Source organism: Buceros rhinoceros, unplaced genomic scaffold (genome assembly GCF_000710305.1).
Source record: "Buceros rhinoceros silvestris isolate BGI_N320 unplaced genomic scaffold, ASM71030v1 scaffold13097, whole genome shotgun sequence".
NCBI classification, from domain to species: Eukaryota; Metazoa; Chordata; class Aves; order Bucerotiformes; family Bucerotidae; genus Buceros; species Buceros rhinoceros.
This window is the reverse complement of record NW_010421677.1, coordinates 17678-32148: the sequence shown is the minus strand read 5'-3', so window position 1 is coordinate 32148 and position 14471 is coordinate 17678. Positions and strand designations below refer to the sequence as shown.

At 37.9% G+C, this 14471-nt stretch overlaps 1 protein-coding gene across 1 annotated transcript in view; it reads left to right on the top strand.

Annotated features, from left to right (window-relative positions):
* ABLIM2 (actin binding LIM protein family, member 2) overlaps positions 1-14471 on the top strand; it is a gene marked incomplete at its 3' end in the record, with an annotated part of 83569 nt that overhangs the window by 52128 nt on the left and 16970 nt on the right. The window contains exons 8-10 of the mRNA XM_010139783.1: positions 5048-5135; positions 8293-8351; positions 12190-12267. Coding sequence (XP_010138085.1) covers positions 5048-5135; positions 8293-8351; positions 12190-12267 — 225 coding nt within the window. The remainder of the gene's footprint in view (positions 1-5047; positions 5136-8292; positions 8352-12189; positions 12268-14471) is intronic.

The window sequence follows — 14471 nt, the reverse complement described above, 5'->3', positions numbered from 1 at the left end:
TGGGTCATGCGACTGCACCATGCCTTGGCATACCAGCAGGCTTAGGGCTTTGTAGGCTGACTTCCATTATCGTTGTTCAGGGTAGGATAGAGTTAGGACTTCATTTGGAGATTTTGGAGTATGAGGATGGCAGAGTTTGGACCTACCTCAATAGATAATACTTAGTGGGGGTGTTGTTGTTTGGTTTGGGTTTTGTTTTTTTTTACAGCAATCTACATTTTATTATACCCTTAAAATGGAAAAATATGCTTTGATATGATTGAATCATTGCAACACACTTAACCTTTTCTCACTGCCACAAACTCTTTACTTCCAGCAATAAAAGATGTCAGCTACCACTGTGCATTTGGAACAATACAGATTTTTTTATTATTATTTTTTATATTTACAGGACAAAAAGTTTACTAAAAACTTTTTGTTCTCAGGAAAGGAACCAAATAGGTTTTTTTTTTTACTAAAAACTACAAAAAGTTTACTGAAAACTTCTTGTTCTCAGGAAAGGAACCAAATAGGTACAAGTTTTTCTAACACATTAAATAAATGATTTTGTCTACTTTCTTTCTCCCCTTTACTAGCTACTTTACTGAATAATGCAGTGGGAGACGATATACTTAGACTTCACTGGTGAGAGAGTTGTCAGAAACTTCAGTATTCTTTCCAGGACTCAGCTCACAATTTGAGTGTTAGGCTGCTCTGGTTCAATCCCGTATGTGTCTGTCCATAAGTCATTGTCGCTCATCAACTGCAGTAAAAAATTACATCAGTCACACTCCTAGCAATGACATGAAAGGCCAGATGAGCAATGTCATTGTGATAGTTACAGTTATTATACATATAATCTTTTATATATTCTACCACTTCATCAGGTATTGCAGCTATAGCCAAAGAATGAGCAGAGGTTTTCGCTGAGCTGTCTGCGATAATGTAGTATCTTTTTCCTGAGTGATGACAACTAATTTAAAACCCAACCTTAACTAGTAAAGATTTTTTCCTTTTGGTATGAATTACTCCAGTTTTGCTAGCATTGCATGTTTCCCAGACCTGGCGTTCATACTGCTCTTCAGACTTTAGGATAACACCCCTTACTGTCTTCTAATTGTGCTTTAAATGATGTGATTCACTTTTGTTACATCAGTTTCATTCTTCTTTTATCTAGTTCAAGCCCTGAAGTTATGAGAAATTAGAGAAGGTGGTTGTATGTACTTTGTTGCAGAGCTTTCTTGCCTTGTTTTTAGGTGAAACATGGGTTTACTTGCTGATGTGCTGTGGGACAGGTAGCAACGGTGGTGTGCCGCCCATGCTTAGGGCAGGGAGTGTGGGGAGGTCCTCAGCTCCACTGTGAGAATGTTCCTCATGTTGACCCAGCCCAGAAGGCTCTGCCTGTTCTGCAGACGAAATTTGCTATTCAAAGCGGTCTTTCATACCTAAGTGGTATGAAGTAATTCATAGCTCATTCATTTAGTAATCCATAGTTCTTTGTCTCAGAGTGTTAAGGACTGTTTTGACTTCACCTGTAAATTACATACCAAGACTTTGACTCAGTGATTGTGGAAAGCTGGTGTGGTCACTTGAAGAGAAATTAAACTGTTAGTAATGTACTGGTTTGGTAAGGACACACTTTGCTGTTCAAGTTTGAGGAAATCTTATATGAGAATTAATCTTTAAACTCATCTTCGTAATAATACTGTCTTCACATCTGGATGCCCAGGTACAAAGACCTGCTGTATTCTTGAAGTGAGTGTAGGATATTGAAAAAATTTCTTACAATCTACCACTTGAACCGTAAGAGATCTGTCAGAGATGAATGCTGCTTCTTTTGTGATGTGTGTGTTGGTGTTTTATTAAGCACTGAGACAACAATCTGTCAAACTAAGCTTTCAAACTGTGCAAAGAAGTACTAACCATATGGTTAGAAATTTGTTCGCTGCATTAAACTCCCTCACATCAGTATAACCAAGAAAAGAAAAAATAATGAGGCCATTTCAACTAAACTGAAACCATAAAACAGTTGCTGCCCTAAGTTTATAAAATTTCTGGGTTCTGCTGGAACTGGTTATTCATGTATGAGATGAAGCCTCTGAAATAGTCTGAAGAGGGAGGAGAAAGGGTCACTGATGAGAGCCTCCTTGGCATATACCCAAGGGAGGTTATGATTCACATTCAGACCCAACACACTCAGGTCCTGGGTTTGAAAATAATTTATGGTGTCTAATCAGTCTAACTGCATAAACATTTCAGGGAATATTATTATTTAATTCTTGCAGCAAATGTCTAGTCTTAGATTCAGCTATCATCTCTCATTTATAAAGGTTGTGTGATGTGTTTTAAATATGTAGTGATGAAGAGTCTGCCATGTCTTGTCTTCTGTGCCTTGGCTACAAGAGGGACAAAATAAACTCTTTTTAAAATGGGGGGACAAAAACAATTGGCATCACTTAGAGTTATATGAAAAGTTTGAGTATGTCCCATTTTAATTATGCAAAATCCATTGGAGTTATCCTGCTGTGAGCATCGGCAAAAGGATCGCTACACCTTTCTCCCCTGATTTTTCTTTTATAATTTTATCTAAGTTATAAATGAGGTCTCTGTGCCATTCTACAGCTAGTTGATACTACTCACTATACAGAGTGAATTAAAATGATGTATTTGGTTGTACTGTTAAATTTGAGGGAAAAGGTTTTATTGTGCGATGCATCCAGGTTATCTGAGATTGTGTTCTGACAGTTTATTTTAGCAAAAGAGTAACTGAATTTCCTTGGAGAGTGTTAGCCTGGGAATTGCATCAGCTATGCAAAATCAGTTGAACTGTTGGGGCTATGTATTGCATTAGCAATGCTTGTGCAGTACAAATCTTCGAAGGGAAAGAATATGTCTTTTCATCTTGATACTCCGAACCTAAGTTTATCTGGTGATAGTTAAATACCCTTCTATGCTTAAACACCTGCACTCAGGCAAGCAATTTAAAACCTAATGTTTAAGCCTAATACTGATAGTTCATGGTCTGATACTTCAAAGTGTTCACACAGTTAGTAGTGACCATCTCTCATGTCTAAAGTTGCAAAAATCACTCACTGGTCTGCACAAATGACACCAGACAAAAGGAGTGAACTGGAACAAAGCTGTTTTCAAAATGGCAACTTTGATGTGATGCACTGCTCTTCCTTACTGCTGATTTAAAATGCAGCAACAGGTTTTCAGGGGTGAACCAAGTTAACACTGATGAAGTAAAACCAGAGATTCTTTAACCTAAATTTACCACACTCCCATGTTTGATATTGTGAACAGCAAAATAGCCCCCAGACACATTTTGTGTTCTTTAGTATAAACACCTCTGTTTATTAACTTCACTGACATTCAGTCAATGAAGAAAAGGAAGACAAGTCATCCCTCTAGTAACAGCACCAAATTTCTAGATTAATAGAGGGGGGAATTTACAGTGCAAAGCTGTGAGAGCACATTTACACACTGAAGACAGTGGGGTAATACTTGATAGTAATTTGTAAAAGGCAAACACAATCCTAGTAGCACTTTCAACCTTTTTCAGATAAGCAGGTTATGAAACATTCTACATAGACCAAAATTTGTTTATATTTAACTCCAAGAGCATTTCTACTAAAGTCAGACTTAGCTTAACTTTAAGTTAAACTTAGTTTAATTTAGCTTTAAGCTTTAGAGTTACTTTGTCTCCTGGCTTTTATTCATAATGGAAGTGACATTGACCTCGTGCCACTTAAACCATGGGCCATTTTGTCTAGCACAGAATAGTGTGGGGCCAAAGAGGAGGAAGGAGATGCTGAGATTTGGCTTTCAGTTCTCTAGGTGTTTTGAAGAGTGAGGAGCCCTGAGAGCATGCACAAGAGCCAGCTTTGGGCTGTTGAACTCTGCTTTATGAATGTCATCTGAAGGTGGGCTAAGGAATGCAGTTTGGAGGGAATGGCTTACATCATTCACTCCAAGGAACACAACTCCCTGAATGCTATTTTTGTCACTGGCTCAAGCCAACATTGCCTCATGGTGCTGCTGTCCGTACCTGTGGGAAACAGAGCTAACAAGTTTGCCCACAGTCAGCCATAGAATTTGATGTTGGCCAAGCTACCAAAATTGAGTCAAGCATAAATCCCTTGACAAAGAATCTTGGCTTTTTTTTTCCCCTGATAGTCATTTGAGGTTGTCTTCACCCTTGTCTGTGTTACACATTGATGTTTTGACATAGACAAGCCCTTGCTCCTTCTTAGCACGTAGATGTCACCTCTCGAAAAATGCTGAGGTCAGTGGTGAAATAGTTTAAATTAATGTGGTTATATCATAATTTGAAATAAAAATTTAGAAAATTGATGGGTTACTAAACTGTTCTGAGCAAATTTAGGGCCTGGTCCTACTCCCATTCCAATCAATGAGAATGGTGGTATTAAAGTATATGGATTAACCTCAGAGCAATTGGCAAAGTTCCTGACTTATCTGTATGAGGGGGTTAGTGCATAGTACCCAAAAGTGTCAGCTCTGAACTTAGTCCTGTAGGGGCACCACATACATCCGGCATGGAAACCTCTTAGCACCCATTACCTGCAAGACACTTTCAAAGTACATACAAATATTCCTTGCATAAGATCTCTTGCTGTGCATAAAGATTGTATATTTGGTAGGATTATGTTGAACATACAGCTGAGTTGCAAGTCCATGCTCAAGGGTATGACCTCTCAACTTCCTTGTACAAGTAAGTCCTAAGCTACTTTGTACTTGGTGCACAATCCGTTGTTTACATGGAAAATGTGTTCAATATATAAAATTGTTTCCCTTCTGTAAATTCAGGGGCTTAACAATTGCACGTTAACTTTTTTGTGTAGGCAAAAACATAATTACATTTTAAATAATGAATTGTCTGTAGTCAAAAATAAGCATTATGGTTGTAGTAGATTGTTGAACTAATTTGCATTAACTAATTTACTCCAATTAGTCATATTCTAGAGGATGAAAGAAAAACTCCTCGTAGTAAAGCTGCTAAATTGATCAGCATTCTTAATCATTTGTACCTTTTTTTCTCAAACAGGCAGGCGAAAAACATTATCACCCTACATGTGCACGATGTGTCAGGTGCAGTCAGATGTTTGCAGAAGGAGAAGAAATGTATCTGCAAGGTAAAAACAAAGACGAAAACAGTTACGCTTGGCAGCATGGCCCTCCTGTCCATACCCACTAGTGTGGCTGAGTTGTTTTGCACATATTTGCACTTTCCTGACTAACAAAGTGAAAAATGCAGTGTCTGGACTAAGGAAAAGCAAAAATAAACACAAACCTTTGTTTCTTCTTGCTCACCTATTATTTCTCTCTCGGTTCAAATCCAATAGCAAGTGTCAATCACAGAAAGGATGAGTGGTAGCAGTTTTTTCCTGCAGGTGGAAAGTGAAGATTATAACATCTTCCATTTACTAAAAAAATGTGGTTTTCCCGCAGTGCTGAATGCCCAGGTGAAAGTTGACACACATGCAGGACAGCAGGTTCGCTAAAGCTGCTGTTTCAGTCTTAGACCAATTCTGTATCCATTGCCCAACTGGGGTATGAAAAGAAAATCTGAAGGTCCTTATCTTAATTCCCCTCAGTCAGACCTAAGCGCCTTCAGAGGGTGGTGGAGCAGACGATGCCGTGGAGCTGAAGCCCTTACCACACAATATGCCTATACCTTAGGCAGCCATAAGCTTGCACAGGACAAATTCAGTATTTCTTGTCAGCGAATTTCAGTGGTCATAGAGAAAGACTTGCACAGTAATTTATTCAATGGAAAAAAAGAAGTTATTTAACATAAATATCAGCTAAAATCTGTATTTCGTATATAGTAACTTCTAGCTGTACTAAAATGCTCAAAAAAATTAATGTCTACACAGTTGAATATAGGGTCAGACACCAGAAAAAAAATGAAGGCTTTTGTCTATGTATTTGACTGGCAGTATCTTTTCAAAGGAAAACAGAAAAGAGAAATTCAATAGAATGTGGGACCTGCAAGACTGGTGTATTATCCTAAAATCACATGCTTGCCCAGATCTGTATTACAACTTCGCAATTGTCCACAGTTTTCTAGAAGCGTACTTTGAAATTATTCATTTAGCTGGAAAAGTTAGGCTTTATTTACAACACAAGAGTGGTCTCAGTAGGATCTAATTATAATTTAGTATGTTATTTCAAATGACAATTTTATTGTCACTTTGGTTTGCAACAAGAACTAGCTCATTAAAGGACATAATGATCCTTGTCTGTGCTCATGGATTCTCCCACAGGAGCCAGAGAATGCTGTGGTTCTTCCAATTGCAAAGTAGCTTAGCAGTACTGAAGTCCCCTGAGAAGTCAATGCTTTAAAAAAAAGATACCAAACTAAGAATTCGTTTCTAGATTTCAAACCCTCTGAGCTGCAAGTGAATCTTTTTATCAGTTTGTTATGAGGATGGGTATTTGTTAGGTTTTGTGCTGATTTTTAAGTCAGTTAATTGTGGAGTGTTAATTTGGACCCATCTTTATTTTCTGATGTGTGAAACATTCAGAACAGCTTACTATCATACACTTCTTGTTGCATGAAGAGCAGGTTTCATTAGTTTTCATGTGTTAGATAATAAAAAATGTCAGAGCCTGGAGTTTTATAACTTGTTCTTCATCCTCTTAATAAACTACGGTGTTGCATGTTCTTTAGCAGAAATTGAGTCATCAGTGGTCATCTGGCAGTTGACTTTCGGGTGAAAGGACTCTTTTTCTTCTGTATGAAAAGGTTTCAGGGCCTGTATAAAAAAGTTTTGCTTGACCACAGATAGAAGTAATTCTTTAAAAGTTGATCTAAATACTTCTTAAAACCATTGGGAAGATTTACATCAATTTATGCAGCAGTTTGGACAAATGCTTTCAGTGGGCAAGCTCAGACCCACTCATAATTGCAAGATAAATTAGCATTTAATTTAAAGGTGCTATAAAGATATTTCTTAGTAGTTCAGTCCCAAAAAGCTTCAGTAACTTCATAAACATAATTTACCTGGTCCATAATTATAGATAGTCTTTCACTACGTGAGTCTGGTTCATCTGGGTGATTTTTGTGAAATAAATTCTAATGATTTCCATCTGTCTTCTGGGAAATAGCCTTTCTGTTTCTATCTTGTTTCCAAAATCCCCTGGTTAGAAAACTATCAAACTGCTGTGAAAACAAAGCATTTCCAATAAATCTTCTTTGTGCTCTCCACCCAGTATAACCAGTAAGTATTTATAACACAAAGGTTCTCAACTTCCCATTTAGGCAGGCAGAAGTTGCAATGCACTCACATTATTTAAATTGTGGAGCTTTAATTTGTGGCTTGTCCGAGCTCAGACTATCATAAACATTAGTGTTCCTTTTCACTATTAAAATTTACAAATAATTATTTTATTTTATATAGTTACACTTCTATTGAACACTGAATATTGAACATTGTGTTCAACTTTTTAAAAAATTTTTTTCCTTTGTGACTAATGCAAAACTATTAAGTGTCTTTCTCACACTTACTATTTACTTATATCTCTGGAGTTCAGAATCTTCTCTTCAGTACTTACATGCAGTAGAGAATTGGTTCATTCTGTATTTTCTGCTTTCTCCAGGATGCATATACCCCTGAATTTATGCGGGTCCTTAGTATTTGACTTATGAGAGGCAAACATATAGGAAGTGCAAGATCAATACAGGGATTAATTCAGAAAGAAAGACTGGATTGTCAGCTAGTGTTAAATGCCACAATGCTGTTCTATCCCATTGCAGTGTGCTACTTAGTGTGACCTGGGCCAGACTATTACAAGAATATGTATAATAACACTACAAGAAACTCTAACTACATATAAGGAAAAAAAAATTACCATGAGAGTGCAGAGAGGTTGCAGAGATGCTGTGGGATCTCCATCTTTGGACATATGCAGAACCCAACTGGGCACAGCTCTGAGTGCCCTGCTGTAACGGGACCTGCTCTGAGCAGGAGATTGGGCTGGAGGATCTCCAGAGATCCCATAACACTCTTCTTAGGCCTCAGTTTTTGATGTTGATTTCGCCTACTGAAGTACATACAGGGCTCTGAAGTGCACCTAGTCTTTAAAATGTATGAGGTCAGGCTTACTAACAGTGAGAAGTTGTCAATTTTAGCTTTGAAATTACCCATGGAAGTGATGGCAGTGGAATCAGTCAGTACACTGTGTCTGATAAAACCTTATAGGAAGGCTTAATAACATTCTTATTTTAAACCTTTTAAGGTTCTTATTAGGAACTGAATTAAGCAGAACTTTAAATTTACTTTCCAGGTACATCCATTTGGCATCCTGTTTGTAGACAGGCTGCGAAGGCTGAAGAAAAAAACAAGGTAAAACAACTTTATTTTACCCAGTGTTCTTCCATTGTCATATTATTCTGTATCACTTTTTTGCAGCGGGCATGGAGGGAAGGATTTGGACTTTTTTCACTACTACGATTTTAAATTCTAAACAGAGAGAAATCTAGTAAATTAAGGTAATATAATAATGTAATATAAATATTCTGCTTCTATTTAGTGATTAAAGCTACAGCTTCAGGACAATGCTTATCTGAAGTTACATGTATAAGCTGAGTAAGGAAAAGTGTGAAAATATGAATAAGAAAAAAATGGTTATTTTTTAACTTCTGATTATGATGCGATCAGTGCACGACCTGTTCTTTTTATGGGGCTCAGCACACAAAAGACCAGAGGACTTTCACTTTATTTGCTTCTACCAAAAAAAAAAAAAAATCTCTACTTGGAATTTCTTTCTTGTTATTTGATTGTAAAATGCTGGCAAGCCAGCTCCAACTTAATTTAATCTCTGCCTTCAAGTACCTCCTTAAGCTGGATGATTTGTGCATCTGTCTGTGTGGAAGGGGAAAAAGGGGAGTTCTGGCAACTTTAATAATTACAAGGTTAGCAGATGAATAAACTGCCCCTAGGAAATGAGAAATAATCTGTAGCTGGGGAAATGTTCTCTCTGAAGTGGTGGGACAAAGATAGAACTATCTTATTTAATGCAGAGGGGTTTTTCAGTTCTCATGTTCTCTGATGCTCCAAATGGGACACTTGGTATCCTTGCTCAAGAAAGCTCTGCTTTGATTCATCATGGCTTGGATGGAAGGCACAGGGGACAAGTCAGAACAGCAGGCAGCAGCTATAAAAAAAGTGTTTACAAATCTGGTGTGTTAGCAAGTGCAACTTTGACTAAATTACACTTTTGAAAAAATTGGTTTGGGCTTTACCCTGAAGGCTCTTGGCCTATATTTTTTTGTACCCATGTGTTTGTGAAGCAATTGCTCTGGTATTCTTTCATGGTGAGCTCTGAATATCAAATAAGTAGCATTTCAGTATAAAATGTATTGTTTAATACATGTGTATTTATAATTGTCAAAACAATTTAATAAGTGCTGCTGATTCAGCCTAGTACAGTATTTCAGGCTTCCTAATGATTTTATTCTGGCTGAGTAATTGAAATTGCAAGGCTAAAACCCCATGTAATTTATTGAAAACATAGAAGAGTTTTGGGGATTTTTCCTCTCCTTCAAAGAAAGACAGTGAACAAGGTTATACTGGGTTCCTACTTGGCTGCATTTTCCTCACAAAGGCAAAGAAAGCGTGCTCGTAACATGCTTTACACAGCATGTTACTCATCTATAATGCAGCTCTCCTGTGTAATGGGAGTTTGCCCCTACCCCAGCAGAGAGGAAGACATCTGTATCTGAAAGTCAGTGGGAGTTTTGCCTGAATAGGGAAAAAAAAACAAAACAAAACAAAAAAACCAAACAGAATGGAGCTCAAAGAATTTTCCCAATTCTAGTAATTTTTCTTTTTCTTTGGTTTTTTGCTCACTTTTTTCGTCCTTACAGTCATTATTGAAAAAATAAACCGGGAAGAAAGGATGCCATTTCAAAGAGGGTAGTAATAGACTTTTCAATATAACATGTAAAGTTGGGAATGGGGTATACTGGTTGAGAAATGTTATGGTCAACCTTTGCAGTTTATTGTTTTTGAAAATTATCTTTCTATATATTCATATAGATAAATGCAATTAAAGTAGGTGACAAAGGCACAAGGTATAAGTGGCAGCACACTCCAAAACTTTGGAGATGGAGTGGAAGGGAGAAAGAAGTTGTGAATGAGAGTGACAGCAAAAAGAAAAATGATTGGAAAGTCAGAATGTAAGCAGAAGGGATGAAGCTGGAAAAGACAGAAGAAATTAAAGTAGCCACAGAAAGTATAAGGATTATCAAAAGGCATGAAGGAAAAAGAGGTAGGTGGAGGAAGAATAAAAATATGTAGTAGGGACAAAAAAACTGAACAGAGGCAATGGAGTTGACCGAGATGTGAGGTTTTATTGCAAAAGCTGGGAGATTATATGCAGCAAGAGTGGAATGGGGATGCTAAAAGGGGTAATGGACTGTGCAGAGAATAAAGAGCATGTGTGAGGTGTGGAAGAGCAGGTTTTAATCACCAGGAGAAAGGGGAAACTTTGTGGGAGTAACTGAATAAAATAAGGAAGCTCAGAAGCAATCTGCAGAAGTACCTTAGAAAGATGAGACTCTCCACTTAGATTGCAATAGTTAGAAATTTTAATGAATTGTAGTTCTTAAGAACAAGATGACTCCTGTAAGTTGAGGAAAGCCCATGAAAAAACACCAGGAATTTATTACGAGTTATTAAATACTTTCAGTCAAGTAGGTTATGGATTTTAAGGTCATGCTACACTGTGTGATCTTAAAACTCACTCCACTGGCGCACATGACATAGAAAGAAGCTTTGAATGTTTATCTCAGGAATCCTCAGGTTAATTTGAAACTGTCATTAGACTTTAATGTGGCTTAAAACATTGGAACAGTGCAGGTTTTTTTCTCTACTGCATTGGGTCTCCCATAGGGACATCAAGAAAGAGAAGTATGATTTTCACATGACATCACTGCGCTTTCATGTCATTTACTCAAGTTCTGAAAAAGTGCTATGTCCTTTTACTACGCAGAAGAGCAGCACAATTACACTGTCCATGTTAAATGATCATCTCAACGGCAGCCCCAAGTATTTCTCAGATAATACTCTATTTCCATGTTTGTGCCCTTGGACCTTCTGAGTGTGTACAGGGCCTCAGTGTGAGGCAATTGAGAATGAGAGGGAGAACATTCCAAAATTCCAGTCAGACATGCCAAAACAATTAAACTGAATCTTTTTTTGTGTAGATAAATGTCTCCACATACTGTTCAGAGAAGCCACAGGGCTATTTGAGCTAAAGAAAGTCAGTGGAAGGGTAGCTGTGATCATTTATTTTGTTTGCTCTGCTAACACAGTACAAATATATTCACGTATTGCTTCTAAGACCTAGTAAATACTTCAAGAATGTGGTAGTAAAGAAGGGTGCTACCTTGATGTGACAGCTTAATAATGCTAAAATCCTTTTAAGGGTTTGAAGAGTTGTAACTTCAAGGTAAGAAGTGTCAGCCTTTGGTGAGACAGTAAATTATGGTCATTCTGAGGGCATCGAGAAGTGCGTACTTTTTGCAATCAGGGACAGGTTTTTCCATAGATGGGAAAGAATATTTACCTGGAATTAACATATCATCATAAAGGAATCTACCAGAAAGAAAGCAATAAAAGTGACACTCTGAATGCTGGAATGATTTAAAACAAAGCAAAACCAGTAGAGTATTAAAATTAATCTGGTAGTCTTATGATCAGACAGGGGGAAGCTAACCTATTGGGTGTCTGATTCAGGATGCTCTGCAGGATGCCGTGTTGTTTGCTGTGAGTGAATGGCACGGTAGCGTGACACATTCCAGAAGCAATGTAGATTGGTTTGATGGTATAACCTCAGAGTGAAAAATGCTGCCACTATATCATCTTGGGACTTGACCTGTCCCTGATAGTACCCAAAGGCTGTCCTGGCAGCCCAGAAGTGCTCCAAGCCATTTCGTTGTGACGGGAGGGGAAAAGAAAGTCATGTGTAAAACAATTTTTGCATCTTCAGAAGGTTAATTTGATTGATTGAAAGTGTTCCTTTATTTTAAACTCCTTTATATGCCTGTATGTTTTAAGCTTGCTGCAATATGTCATTTTGAGTGGTAAAGGTTAAATTAAATTAAATGCCTTGCACACTCTTTTTGAAGTAACAGTTCTTCTCCTTTATTTCTTACCTGTTTCACTACTTCTTCCATAGGAAACAAGGACTTCCTCTGAGAGTATTATTTCTGTACCTGCTTCAAGTACATCAGGTTCCCCAAGCCGTGTGATCTATGTGAGTATTTCATGGTGAAATGCATTCTGTGGGATGGGGAAAACGCTGTGCTTCCTCCTACAGTTAAGCACGTTGTGTGGAAAGATAGTGTCTCCAAACCACTGCAACTGGTGATTCCTCTAAAATGGAATTTACTTTTTTATGTTTCAAATGTTTGAATACTGCATTTGCCATAACAGAATTGTGGCAGTTTCCTCTTATTTTCGTGGTGTATCTATCTATAGCACTTATATTACAACTAGAGCTGACTTATACCAAAGCATGCGAAGTACCCCAGGGCTTTCTAAAAAGAAAGTTTGAGTAAACAGTACAGCCCACAGGTAGATTACAAGCTTAGATTTTAATTCAGCTTGTCTAAAAAGAGCTCGTGAGCCTGCATCTGATTGCTTACGAAAACACTTGTGCGTGTGATTGCAGGACTTGGGCCTTGACAAATGCCATTCCCTAACCTCAGAGGACCTTTGATGTGTTTATGGTTTAGGAGTGCTACCTCTGGAAAGCTCATAGAAAGAATTTAAAATAAGAAGTATGGCAAAAGCTTATGCTGAGTATTTTTTTCAATACCAGGCATACCTTGCTTGTCGAAATTGCTGTAGCTAATGTTCATGGCCAAATTCTCAAGGCTACCACCAATAGGTGAAAAATATCCACAAGTGTGGAGTGATCCATACAAACATCTCTTTTGAGAGCTTCAGCATTCCCAGGGCTAGTTTTGTCCTGTCCAAGTATCCCTCAGATAGGCAGGTCATTTTCATGGGATAGGAACATATGCAGAGGAGATGCTGGAGGTGGGATTTACTGCTGGAGAGGTTATTATACAAAGATTAGACCTTTCATCTACTACACTGAGACAAGTGAAAGAGTGCCTTGGAGCCAAATTTGTATTTTTTTTTTAAGCAAAAATTATTTTGAACACAATACACCCTTTATCTGAGTAAGATTGAACTAGAAGTGGAGGAACTGCCCCTTACCCAAATGCCCATCGGTGTTTCTCAGTTCTCCTTCCAGTAGAGCTCAATGTTGGTGGACACCAGTGGTGTATTCCCAGTAGAAAAATATTACTGCCTCAGCTGCTGGGAAGACAATTCGTTGTGCTGGGAGCCTATTATCATGTAAGCACTTTCTTTGGCCAGATGGTCTCTACCCCTCCAGCCATGCACCACTTCATTGTTTTTATAAGCATGAGCATTTTTCCAAGATTTAGATGTTCTTAGTGATATTTATCTAAGTGTTGGATGGTACTGTTTTTCTTTATGTTTGTGATTACAGCTTTAAACAGGCTTCACAGGCTTTTAGAAGTCAAGGACAAACCTCCATTCTCTTCTTCTGTTTTTTTCAAAGGATATTATTAAATTAGCACACAACTCTAGTGTTTGTTACTGTAATATTCTTTAGTGGCAGCTGGGACTGTGAAAGAATGAAGTTGTCTAGCGAGTAAGAGTCAGTTAGGAAGAAAGATTCCTCAGAGGCAAGCAAGTTCTTAATATATCTGTGTCATCTCTGACTGCCTAATTGTCAAAGCTGTGATTGATTAAATACTATTTTGGCTGTCATGAACAGGAAAGTAAAAAGAATTAAAAACATGTTACTGGACTTCTATATTATCAAAATGATTCTTTGGCTGTCTTTTAAACGTGGTTTTTATTACAGCAGCCTTGTGACATACAGACATGCTGAAGGTCAGTCTTGAGTGCTTTTGTGATTGGTTTTACCAAACTTAAACTCATGCTGCCACTGAAAGAAACGTCCCACCCATATGTAGACCCTTCATGTAGACATGTAGACAGGGGCTACATGTCTTCCTGTCTCCTCTTTGGTGCTAGTACTAGTGGGTACACAGAGGTACGATCAGTTAGATTTAAGACTAGATTCAGCTAAAAAATAACCCAGGAAAAACCTCCAGCCAACCAATGAGACAAAAAAAGACCCAGTCATCTACATGTCTTCTGTTGTGTTGTGGTTTAAGCCCAGCCAGCCAGCAACAAAGCACCACGCAGCTGTTCGCTCACTCCTACCCCAGTCTGGTGGGATGGAGAGGAATAAAAAACAAGAGGCTTAAAGGTCAAAACAAAGGACTGGGAGGGCTCACTCGCCAGTTATGATCACAGGCAAAAGACAGACTCGAGTTGAGGGAACAAAATCAATTTAATTTAAACACCACCATTGATTTACCAATTGAATCAGAGTAGGATAGTGAGAAACAC